Source organism: Manihot esculenta, chromosome 11, assembly GCF_001659605.2.
Source record: "Manihot esculenta cultivar AM560-2 chromosome 11, M.esculenta_v8, whole genome shotgun sequence".
Taxonomy (NCBI): domain Eukaryota; kingdom Viridiplantae; phylum Streptophyta; class Magnoliopsida; order Malpighiales; family Euphorbiaceae; genus Manihot; species Manihot esculenta.
The window spans coordinates 13,430,487-13,442,934 of record NC_035171.2 but is presented as its reverse complement, the minus strand read 5'-3'; the positions used below and the strand labels follow the sequence as shown (position 1 = coordinate 13,442,934).

The window sequence follows — 12,448 nt, the reverse complement described above, 5'->3', positions numbered from 1 at the left end:
TTTGATTTATTAATTATTTTTTTTATAGATAAAATAAGTATTAATAACACTTCAGCCACAAGGATCTTTATTAATTTCCAAATCCCAGAGGTGCTTCAATTTATACAAAGGTGAATATATATATGTGTGTAAGTAATATATTATTTTCTGATAATTTATCATGCATTCTTTGTGTATTTTATGATTACTGATATAATTTTTATTATCAAAGTCTACATAAAAGCTCAGATAAAATAGAAAGAGTTTACCCTGTTAAGGAATGTTATATTTTATATTGAAGCTGAAAAGACTATAAATTGAAAAACAATTAGAGAGCTTTTTGCTCTAGATATTCACATTAATAAGGTATAATTATAACCTATGGTATTTTATACGTTTACCTTATTAGCTTTCTTAGTAAGTCTAATATGCTAAATATCTTAACAAACAAAACATTAAGTTTACATGTAAAGCAACTATTGAAGAGATTGATGTCTCAACTGAATGGTGGTATAGAACGTATCCTCATTATAGAAGTAGCACACAGAGCTATGACAATATAATTTGGTGTAATGGAAAATGTAGAAAACTTAGAGAAGCTCCAATTCCATGGTATCATTCTTGACTGTTTACTGTTCTTCATTAACTAAACAAGTTATTCAGTATATTACTTTCTTATGTTTGTTGTTTATAAGGTACAAATTAGCTATCATTGTTTGAGACAACACAAGGACAACAACTATTGTTGCTTTTGGTAGATTAGCTGCAAATCTCCTTGAATTACCAGTATCTAATTTAGTTTATAATTCAAGTAATATGAATTATGTTCCTTCAATAATGACAAGAATTTATAATCTTAAGAGAATATTTCAGGTTGCTATAAGCGCACATATGGAGCAAGCATCAGAGATTATATTTCGTATGACTAACATTTTTAAGGATGATTCAGTAGCTCAGGAAAAATAACTGTTTACTCTTTCTACTCCCTCATAAAATCTTGTATTTGTGCAAAGTCCATTGACTCAAAATACAAGGGCCAAATCGCGAAAAAAGCTTGAATTTTTATCTCATGCAGATACTGATTTGTCTAGTGAACCACAAACTATCTCTCTCAGTAGTGGACAATTAGCTTTCTCTTCAAGCAGTGAACATTTGCCTTTCTCTTTGAACAGTAAACAAATGATTATCTCTTTGATCAATAAATAATTGTTTGTCTCTTCAAGTGGTGAACAAGTAACCGTCTCTTCAAGCGGTGATCAATTGACTATCTCTTCTACTGTTATTTCATCTTCTAACTCGCCAACCATTAAAAAATCAAAAATTGAGTATGTGTAATAGTTTACTAACGTCGTTTTTGTATTTACTATAATGTTTAAAAAACATTCTAAATTTATCCTTATTTTATTCTTGCACAAAAAAGGCAAAGAAAAAAAGTAATACTTTCCAAGACTTCGAATCTAGAAGCCCTTCAAAAAACAACAATTGTTCAATATTTGTTTATCTTAAAAGCCTTTTGTTATTATTGTTATATTTTAATTGAAACTTTTTATATGTTGTGTTTCATGATTCTATCAGAACTGTTATACTCTTTTTGCATTCCAAATCAAGTAACATCTGCTTTATATTTAATACACTTGGTTTAGTCGTACTATTTTAACTAAAGGCACTTACTCATTGTACTATATGAAGCTCATCTCATCTTTAAATTTAAGTTTTATATATATCTACTATTGCACTACATGAATCCCATTCTACCAACTGTTTCCTGCGCACTTTGTGCTATTTATGAGAGATAATGATTATAAACATTCATTTTCTTTAATGCTGAGGTTTGCAAACGATTTTCTCTACTTAGTAAGATTATATTTGCTATTTAATGTTGAGACTTACAAGGATACTCTATTAGGACTCATTATTAGAAGTATCTCTTTTATTTAATATTGAAATCTGAAAGGATTTTCTCCAGATAATCTACTCAGATTTCCGTCTATTTCCTCTTTAATGCTTAGATATATTAGGATACCCTACCCTCTGCATAGGCTGCAACATGTTGGTGTTGAGATTGATAACATTTTTCTTCAAATTTTCTACTCCAATTTTTTACTAATCATTAATGAGTAATATTACAGTTCCTCTTTAATGCTCAGATCTCTTGAATATCTTACTCTTTCCTTTATTTAATATTAAAATTTATAACAATTTTCTCCAAAATTCTACTCCAATTTCTGACTAATCATTAATGAGTAGCAGTGAGTTTTCTCTTTAGTGCTCAGACCTATTAGGATATCCTACTCTCTGCCATCAACTCAATTTTAAAGGAGCTAGTCATTTACTCAACATACTCTCTTTAATGTACCTCATTTCCATAACTACTAACTCCTAAATTTCTATAAATAGTTGCACCTTCTATAGCGGTTGATGACTTTCTTTGCATGTTTTATGCTGGATGTGCTCTTTTATTACGAATCTTGTATTCAGCCTTTCAATTATTTGTTTCAACATTTACCATAACGGTTATTCGACTTCTTTTATAGTCATTTTATACATTTTTTATAAGCCGATACTTTGTTTGCATTCATTTTATTTATATTTATTTGGACCTCTCTTATACGTTTTGTTAGAAATGCATATTAGAATATATTTTCAGAGCGTGCTATTACAACTACTCGAGCATTTTGGCATGCTGAAAACTTATTATCATGTGCAGTTTTTTGAAAATGGTGTTTTCTATGTAAAAATTGTTTTTTCACATGTCAATGTTGATGACAATAGATTTATTTCAAAACATACTAGAATTAGCCTCCAAAATATGGGTGATACAAAATAGCATGCAACTTCTCAAATTATTTACTATTTAAAGATTATTTTTGAGTTTAAATTGAAAAATTATAACTATAAAATAATAACCGAAACCAAATTACTCCCAAATTAAAAATATATTAGCTCTTGACAGACTAAATTATTATATTAAAATCACTTTATATTTTTAAATTAATTGTTTAATTTTTTATAAAAAATTGCTTACGTAAAATTCTACATAACTTTTTATAAATATATTTAATTTATGCTAAACTCTTCATAACTTTTTATAAATATATTTAATTTATATATACTTGCATTCAGATTTACTGAAATAGAGTATTCTAACTAAAATAAAGGTGATAAAGAAACCAGGAGAGGCCTTTTAAAAGTGATAGCAAAAATTGGCGTCCACAAGGTGCATTAGTGAGCAAGGATCTTAATCTTTCTTTCTTTCAAGCTTCGACTGCCATGTTTATAGAGAATTCCTTCTCTGATGCAACGGTGTCGACCGACAGAGGAGAACAGCGAATCCCTCGCAATTGTCCGAGTTGGGAGTTCTCGGATTGTGGGTTTAGAGTTCCTCGTATTTTCTTTTCAATTTGGGGCCTTGAATCTGTTTATCAATAAAATCTATATAAATTTGATTAAAATTAAAATTAAAAAATCAGTCACCATACCCTCACCTCATGAATAAAATTATTAAATTATTGCAACACTTACCTCGTATACAATAATTTTTCCTGAAATAGGATACTGTATTATATCATACGCATTGATGATCAAGTGCATACATGCAGCACCTCACCATAAATTATTACAATCCACCCTACCGGCTCCTACGCTCTACCTAAATAACAACACATGCAAACAATTTAATCCACATATGAACACATGCACACAGCTTCAGCGGCTGTGGTGGCCATGATGGCCCGGCAACTTCTCCTTGATTTTCTCCATCACACTCTTCTTCTCATGTTCATGGTGTTCGCCGCCACCTGCGGTGGTTTCTGTCGATACACTTGCTTTGTGTCTCTGCTCCTCCTTGTGCTTCCCACCTGTTAATTTCTCCTTTATTTTCTCTCTCAGTCCCTTCTTCTTCCTTCTCCCTCCTTGTCCGTCATCCTCGGACTACAAAATGTAATAGAAACAAAGAAGAAAAAAAAGAAATATTATGAGTTGGCAACCTATATAGATTGCTATTAAAATAGCTGATTAATTACGTTTAGATATACATATATATGTCTCACCGAGCTAGAGCTTGACGTGCTAGATCTCTCGATTTCTCCGGAACCCTGCTGCTCCTGCGGCTGCGGTTGCGGCTGCGGCTCCTCTTTCCTATGATTTTCCTCATCTCCAGCATGGCCCTTGGATGTGTGATCTGTTCCATTACTACTGGCCAAAAGGCCAGTAGCCGGCACCTCATTTTCCATTAGTGTTCCAAGTGTTGGAGGTTTTGATGTGGCAACGCCAGTGATATGAACTGGGTTGCCGTGTTCATCCGTGAGTTCAACTGGGTTGCCGTGTTCATCCGTCAGTTGAATGGGATTGCCATACTCATCTCTTAAATCAGCCATCTTAATTTCTGCTAGCCTGACTCTAATGGATTAGGGTGGAATTAGAGGGTGGCCTTAAAGGAGTTGGATGGCGGTGGAAGCCAGAAATGTCTGCATGGATGTAACTAGCTAGGTTTCAACACGTGTCGTTAAGCATGCAAGTATTGACACGTTAGAAGAGCTGCTACTGACTCAGCCGGGTGCTTGACATGATACTATCAGTTATCAACTTATCATCCAACAAAGCTTGTGGATCAATTCATTGTATATTATCCAATCCACAAATTAAAAGTGCAAATCTTCTGGGCCATCAACTCGCTCTTTAAATTTGGGCCGGAAGCTTTACACAGAAGCTCAAATACCAGTGTTCATCAAGCAAAGATCTCACAGTAGGAAACTTGAACTCCATATTGCCTTATTGAAGCACAAGGGGGGGGTCTTTTAGCCATACAACACTGATTTGGATCAATTCATTGAAATGTCTAAGCAAGAAACAAATTAATCTGTACAAAATAAGAATAGGATCACCAGTCTCGTGATGGAATTTCATTCAACTAATTTTTCCATGATCAATATAGGATTGGTTTTTCTTTTTTACTATGAAATTCTTTACTCTTTACAGTGTAACTTCACAGCTGATCTTGTTGACAATCAGACGTATGCAGATGCAAATGTTTGAAGGATGATGTCCGAGGCCCTTCCAAGCCTTTCTCCATGCAGGTCAACAGTCAACACTGGATTCTGTATGCATAGAACTTAATAGTCAAGTCCCAATATTTGAACAAATTAAGAAAATCAGCTTTGATCATTCAGAGAAGGGACAATGAGAGAAAAATTCAAACCTTTGTTGAAATTGCAACTATGATCAATTCTTTTAATTTTTCAATGCTAAAGACATGCTTTCATATTAGTATCCTGCCATATATCATCGACAAAATTTCAAGAAAACATGTTTAAGAAGAGGGAGTAAAGAGAGAACATGCTGAAAAATCCAGGTTTTTTTAAAACCAGTTTTAAGTGTTAAATAATAAATAGGCTTCGATCATTCATCAGCCAGTTTTAAATTTAATATACCATATAAAATAGTAGCACAAGCAGTGTTGCCAATAAAACATATATATATATCATTTCAGAAATTTGAGACTTCAGCATGAATCTTCAAAAATTTAGTTCTAAGTAACACCTATTTGAAAGGTTATGCAAATAAATGATCAAATGGCAAGAGTAGCTCACAAATGCAAATATGAGTACATGTTTGGATTTTTTTTTTTTTGGTCGTCAAGCCTTCTACAAAATTTCCGATCAGTAATTTAAAATGCATTATATAACTGGAGGATAAATGATCTTAGTACAAAGGCCTAGAGGAAACATTCTTTTCGGTTTTCATAATGGGAAGACAACTTGATTTATTTGTAATCCCAAAAGCAATAAACAAATGAGATGGATGTGCTCACCTTTTAATCACTAGTAGAAACCTCACACCTTCAAGGATCTTGTCCAGAAGAATCCCTTCTTTTTGGTTGTGTGGCTCTCTGCTAAGGATTTACTACTCTTTGATCCAATCGAAAAATGCCTCTTCAAAAAGGGTTTCGCTAAAGAGCCCTTCATGCTGGAACTGGAAGCCATCTTGGGACCCTTTCCTTCATGCCCACCAACTTTTAGGCGATCAAACATGACAGAATCACCATCACAATCGCTATCCACGACACGGTTTCGTGACCTCTTGTTTTTCGCTTTTAGTTCCATTTCTGCTTTAAAAGCTTTTTGAGACAGCTTCTGGGTTTGTTTCTCCCCAAAAGTACAAACTGGGCAAGGAGGATCATACTTGCTAATTTCAGGAGTCATGGTCTCCAAACACTCAGCATGATAAACATGCCCACAAGTTAGAACAGCAACAACAGAGAGCTCATTGCTCAAAACAATCTTTGGGCTGCTCCACAAAGATTTCTCAGCCAATAGCTTTGAACAAATCCCACATGTTTGAAGATCAACAGAGGAACAAGATGATATTTGACCGCTGGATCTAGTTTTCTCATGATGGAAGCTCAAGGAGTCATTGTCAAATGAGCACCTTTCTCTATGAGAGGTGGCCATGAGCTCAGAAAATGCATGCATAGACCAACCATCTGAAGAGCTACCAAGGGATCCCCGAGTTGATTCATTGCTCCATGAGGGGACTGACGACCTATCTTCAGGGACAGAAAAGCTGTTTGATGACTTTAATCCTGGGATTTTGGTATCAGGAACCTGCCCTATTAACTGATGCGCAGAAGAATTGTGGGGCCAATTTGGCGTCGTTGAGCTAGTAGGACGCGGATGACTTTGGGATGATGCTGGAGATGTCATGGATGAAGTTGACGGCAATGAGACAGATAATTTTGTGGGAGATGGATCTGAAACTGTTGGGGATTCTGCTGACTCCTTCACCTAGAAGTATTCAGATTTAACAAAACATGTCAAAATAAGAGGAAAAAAGTGTAAAATTTATTAAAAAGAAGAAGAACAACAACAAATAAGGAAGTCCCTTCACATCAAGAAGCTCTACCTGTTCCAAAGTTGCGTCCATAGAGATGATCCTTGAAGCGGAATGATCTGCCATTGTTTGAAAAAAACATCATACCACTATAGCAAGCTTACTGAAATACTGATAAAATTACTGTTAAAAGAAAGAGGAAAATGCATTACATTAAGAGCCGGTTTATGGAGGTTATAGACTGACCAACTATAAAGAATTTGCTAAATTCAGAAAACAACTATTTAACCAAAAAGCAAAGATTAAGAATCCAGCTTCCAATAATTGTCTTTTTTTGGAGGGGGTGGGGTGGGTGGTGGGGGGGGGGGGAAGGGGGAGGGAAAGGTTAAATACATATTTACACTCTTATATCATTTGGAGTTATTCTATTAAACACCTGAATTAAAATCAAAACCTATTGAACGCCTAAATGTAACAGTTAAATACAAATTAGGAATGTCATTGATGTTTTGTTAAATAAAGTAAAAGATATCCTTATTTATTGTTGTCTACATTCTAAATTTTTTAGTTACTATGCTCTAAATTTTTGTAAAATGACAAACTGACTTTTGTCTTATTGAGGTAATTTTATCATTTTATGAAAATCTAGTGCACAATCAACAAAATTTTAAGTATAAATGGCAAAGTACACGTTAAGTTATAATTTTTAAAGTTCAAGTATTCAATAGGTTACCCTTTAACTTCAACAGTTTAATGAATTAATTTCAGATAGTGCAAGTTAAAAAAATAAAAATAATAACGTTTAGTTGAAGATGGTGCATAAAACAATGAATATGAAATTCAATATTATAAAGAAAAAACTTCAGCATTGAATGACACTTATAGGATGCAGAGTGCTGTTAACTCCAATCTTCAACTAAAAAAAACCCATATGCATAAATAAAATGAAACTTAAAACCAAGCTACTAATTAATCCACACCGATCTTATGAAGCTAGAAATGTCTTCACAAGTTTAAACAAGTTGAATTCATAAAGCTCTAACCAGGGGTGTTTACTAAAAGATGATTATTGAGCTTGGCTCAATAATCTCAAATGAACAAATTTAAGTAACCTTTTACTGAGTCCAGTTTCAAGTTGCTTTAACTCAATTCACATTCCTTCTCAACAATTTTAGGAAAAATGGTTAAAAGAATGGCATTTTTGTTCTCTTTTTCCAAATCCATGCTCAAGTAGCCCAGCAAGAATTCGACCTTCACATTTACAAAAACACAATTCAAAGAACTGAAGATCAATCTCAATTGCATTCAAAGGAAGGCCACAAGTCATTGTCCTTAGAAGCTCATTCCACAGCAAATCATGTTAAAGATAATCAAGCAATTTTTTAATGAATTAAAGTTATTTGCTTGTTCAACATCTTTTTTCAATATTCCCAATAATTCTTGCATCTTCTATGCGTGCACAAAATTCTACATCATACTTCTGTTGCAACTTACCATTATTATATCTTAGACCTTCAGCTTATATGCCAATCTCATAAGTGCCAAAATAGAGAAACTTTCCATCTTTATTGGATTCGCTCCCCTTCTAGCATTCTCGCAAATATAACAAGTTGCCAAGTTGAATTAGTCTGCACAATTCTTACTATTAAAACTCTTCTCAATTTCGCTCTCAAATATCACCAAAGATGTGTTAATCCCAGCCCTAAAGGCATGCTTAAGTTTACTATCAGTCAACAGTTATAAGCTTTCAACTCTTAGCTTGGTTAATTTTACAAACATTTGGTAATTGAATCTTTGGTGCATGACAAGAGAAATATCAAGAATTTGACACTCTCTTTCTCTCGTCTTAAGAAATCTTCTGTATATAATCCTGAACAGAAAATAGATCAAGTTAATCATAACTCCATAGTCATGGCCACCACAATGACACAATGAGTCATATTTAAGATATAATTCTCCATGAACTATATTTCAGCCTTTTATCCTTAATTCTATTCCTCCACGGTAATAGATCTTCGTATGAGGTCTATCCTTAATTGGGACCTCCAGATTAACAATGGTAACCCAAATGAGGTCAGCAATGATGACAGTATAAAGAGATCATGCACTCAAATCAAACAGGATTGGAGCTCCTCTAGAAACAGTAACTTTGGTGTATGTTGGGATGCCACCTCATAAGCAGACAGTAATAACACTCATAGTGAGACAACCAGAGAGAAACACATTCACCAAGAGATTAATGCTGCCATTGCTACAATGATCAAGGTGATATTCTTATAAAGGATTTGAGAAATAGCTATCTAAGATTGCCAACCAAAATGCAAGTTTGAGACCCATGTGTAGGCATTTCATCAAAGAAGCTGAAGGATAATCTTGAGTCTATAGTCTATACCAGATCCAACTATCCACATAATAAACAAGTAAACGCATGTTTGTTATTTTCTTAATGTGATCTCCAGAAAATCGGATATGACATTTCCCATTTTCAGGCATTAATTGTTTCTTACCCCTGGCCTTATATAGATTGGAGGTATCTCCTCTAAATGTTTACTTGCACCTACTACGATAAGGTTTCATTTATTAATCCCTAATAAATGTCCCTGTAAATAAAATCTTTGTCCCGCCTATATGAACAATATCGAACTATACTAATGACAAGAGAAAATTTCCAGCATTAACAGGACATCTACTGTAGTTGAAGCATATTTTACACAATGCACAAACCTATATCGTAGACAGGTAATGTACATGTTATCTTACAAAGCATGTATTGATTAATTTCCAGAATATATTGCAACATTACGTGAACAATGTCATAATGTTAGAAGCTCCATGCAACAGTTGTTTACCTGAAGCAGAAGTCCTCACATGTGCATTAGTAGCTTCAGATGTTGGAGACTTCTGCCATGCACGCCTCCGAAAACTATCTAAAGGGCTTCCACGCTCTGATGCATTGGCTGATTCATACTTAATATCTGGTCCATCATTCCTATTATTTGCATCTGAAAACCAAGCTATGGAAGTCTCTTCCCCAGCTACTCTCCCTCTATTATCCCACCTAAAGCTCCATGTTGGCGAGTACCGAATGTTCCTATGCAATATCTCACTCCTTGGCCCATTTACAATATTTTTATCTCTAGCAGCAACACAACAAGCACCCCCCATGCTAAAACACGCTGCTATGATGTTATGATGAAATCCCAAAATTTTCACTCACGTGTCATGAAGTCCAAGCACAAGTTAAAGTCTTGCACCATCACTTCCAGGAAAGGGAAAGAAAAAAAAAACAGGGCGGATGTCCCTCTGCAATTAAGAAAGGGAAAAAAACAAAAATCATCATAATGATGTTCACTAATTTCATAACAAGTCGCTTAAGATCATATATAAATTATGTAAAAGAAGCGCAGCTTCAAAATTGGAAGGAAATGTTTACAACCTCCAAAGCATTAAGACTCAAATCCTTTTAATCCTTCACAAACAGTACGTTTTGCTATTTATAAAGCTAAAAGTGAAAAGGAGGACCTAATCTTCATGGCTGAAAACACTAGCGAGAGCTGCAGTGACTCAAAACATGGATTCAACTAGTCACATGCAAAACACCCGCCCTTCCATAGCAAGTTCACACTAGAAAAGCAACCAAAACACAAACAAAATCGTATTCCTCAAAGGGTTTTTTGAAACAACAAAAACAAAATAAGAAGTTAAGCCAATTTTGAGAAAATTACGAGGGTTTCATTTCTCAAGTTGAACATTAGATGAAGAAAAACCAGGCAAGAAAATTCAAAGTCAAATTACTTCATCTAAGGTCAATAATGAACAAACAGAGTTCACAAACCTTAGCAGAGAGATGAAAAATATGCTCAAAATTTCTCTGCTGTCAGCACTAACTTCTTCACACCAACCCCACCAAAACAAAACCACTGAAAAAGAGAAAACACTCTGAAAAACCACTGGTAACACCAAAAAAAAGGGGGAGAAAGGGCAATTTCTATCAAACCAAAAAGGGGAAATTTTCGGGAGCAAATAAAAAGAGACCGAAAATTAAATCAATCTGCTACTCTGCAGGAAAGTGAGGATTCAGTCTTAATACAAAAACCCCTAAAAATAGAAAATCTCATAAAAGCTAGAAACATTATATATGTTAAAAAAGATCCGATTTTTCAGCCGAGAAAACTGCGCCTACAGTCAAAAAATTTTAATAAAAAATAATAAAATCCAAGAAAATAACTGATAATTATGCAAAATTAAACACCGAACCAAAAATTTGTGACTGACGTGATCGAGCCGTACCTCAATCGGCGCCAAAAAGCCACCGTTTAGAGAGAATATTATTCTAGAGAGATAGAGAGAGAATAAAAAATGAGACGCAGAAAGAGAGAGAGAGAGGGGCTTCTCCTGCTCAGCTCGCTCTTCGGTTGCAGAAAGTGAGGGGTCGTTTTAGACGGTTTTGTTGACGCCGTTAGATTTGGTTCAGAATAGAAATTCTACGCTTACTTTTGTTGAATAAATTATCTATCATATATATGATTAATATATGAAATGATAATTTCATTAAAATAATTTTTAAAAAATAATAATATTTTTTACACTCATATTATTATTAAATTAATATTTCCTCTTAGATAATTTTTATTTACTTTAATTTTTTATATATTTAGAAAAATAATTTTTTAATTTTTTAATTATATTTATTTTAAAAACATTAAATTTTATGAAATATTAAAATATTTTTATTTTTTTAAATAAAATAAAAATAAATAGAATTACAATAATTGAATAATAATTTTAAAATGATTAAAAAATTAAAATGAATAGAAATATATAAATTTTATTTGTATTATTTTATTTATAGATTTATTAATAGTTGAATAACTTACACGGAGTTAGGTACGTGGCTTCATTAAATTTTGCCACGCAGACTTTATATTTTCCCTCCCTCTTTCCCGGTAAAATTTGGAAAGCAAATAAGGTGAATTTTTTTTTTTTTTATCTGCTAATGTAAAACGGACCACATGCATACCCGCAAACATACTTTTAATATTCCATTCAAATACTAATTGTTATCCAAATAATACATAAATTCATTTAATTTTATATATTTTAATTAATAATTTTATAAAAATATTTTTTTAATATTAAAATATAACACCTAATAAAAAATATATAATTTTAAAAATACACTTATCAATACTAAAAACAAAAACTTACTATATAATTTCTATAACCATATAATATGAAAAAATTTATTAATTAATTTCTCAATTTAAAAAATATCAATATTAAAAATTTTAAAATATTAAATAATTAGTACTATTAACAATTTTACTATTTAGTCTTCATTATTTTAAAAAATTTATCACTACCTTTTAAATTATTAAAAAATTTACTAATTAATCCCTCCGTATTATGAATATTTTAGATTTTTTTATAATATTTAACGCTAAAATTAACAATATGACTAACTAATAGACTTTTTAAAATACTAGAGACATTTTAATATATTTTTCAAAATTGATAAATCAACTAGTGAGTTTCTCCCTACCATAAAAACTTAGTAATTTTTTCTAATAAAAATTTCCTTCATATTCTCGAATTTCTTTCATTTACTTTCCACGCCCTTTTCATTATTCATGTCTAATTA

General features: G+C 32.7%; 2 protein-coding genes across 4 annotated transcripts; both read right to left on the bottom strand.

Annotated features, from left to right (window-relative positions):
* Positions 1–3,468: 3,468 nt before the first annotated feature.
* On the bottom strand, positions 3,469–4,567 carry LOC122721182 (late embryogenesis abundant protein-like). The gene is made up of 2 exons (XM_043961871.1): positions 4,029–4,567; positions 3,469–3,909 (listed from the first exon to the last, which is right to left on the bottom strand). The coding sequence occupies exons 1-2, from the start codon at positions 4,353–4,355 to the stop codon at positions 3,685–3,687; spliced, it is 552 nt and encodes a 183-aa protein (XP_043817806.1). The 5' UTR covers positions 4,356–4,567; the 3' UTR covers positions 3,469–3,684.
* A 271-nt stretch (positions 4,568–4,838) lies between these two features.
* Positions 4,839–11,252, bottom strand: LOC110626564 (cell wall protein RBR3). 3 transcript variants are annotated; one of them, XR_006352562.1, is made up of 6 exons: positions 11,098–11,252; positions 9,657–10,110; positions 6,880–6,926; positions 5,789–6,761; positions 5,177–5,249; positions 4,839–5,075 (listed from the first exon to the last, which is right to left on the bottom strand). XR_006352562.1 is itself a non-coding variant. In XM_043961869.1 (5 exons), the coding sequence occupies exons 2-4, from the start codon at positions 9,970–9,972 to the stop codon at positions 5,811–5,813; spliced, it is 1,314 nt and encodes a 437-aa protein (XP_043817804.1). In that variant the 5' UTR covers positions 9,973–10,110; positions 11,098–11,252; the 3' UTR covers positions 4,839–5,075; positions 5,789–5,810. The 3 variants fall into 3 exon arrangements, 2 of the variants coding, with proteins under 2 accessions (XP_043817804.1, XP_043817805.1); XM_043961869.1 differs by lacking the exon at positions 5,177–5,249; XM_043961870.1 differs by lacking the exons at positions 5,177–5,249; positions 11,098–11,252 and adding an exon at positions 10,643–11,048.
* Positions 11,253–12,448: the final 1,196 nt, after the last annotated feature.

Excerpts from the sequence above, each read along its gene's own strand:
- LOC122721182 (XM_043961871.1), bottom strand. The coding sequence starts at position 4,355 with ATGGCTGATTTAAGAGATGAGTATGGCAATCCCATTCAACTGACGGAT. Across the intron at positions 3,910-4,028 it reads GCACGTCAAGCTCTAGCTCG|TCCGAGGATGACGGACAAGG; the intron begins GTGAGACATATA and ends TACATTTTGTAG.
- LOC110626564 (XM_043961869.1), bottom strand. The coding sequence starts at position 9,972 with ATGGGGGGTGCTTGTTGTGTTGCTGCTAGAGATAAAAATATTGTAAAT. Across the intron at positions 6,927-9,656 it reads TGTGAGGACTTCTGCTTCAG|ATCATTCCGCTTCAAGGATC; the intron begins GTAAACAACTGT and ends AAACAATGGCAG. Across the intron at positions 6,762-6,879 it reads TGGACGCAACTTTGGAACAG|GTGAAGGAGTCAGCAGAATC; the intron begins GTAGAGCTTCTT and ends GAATACTTCTAG.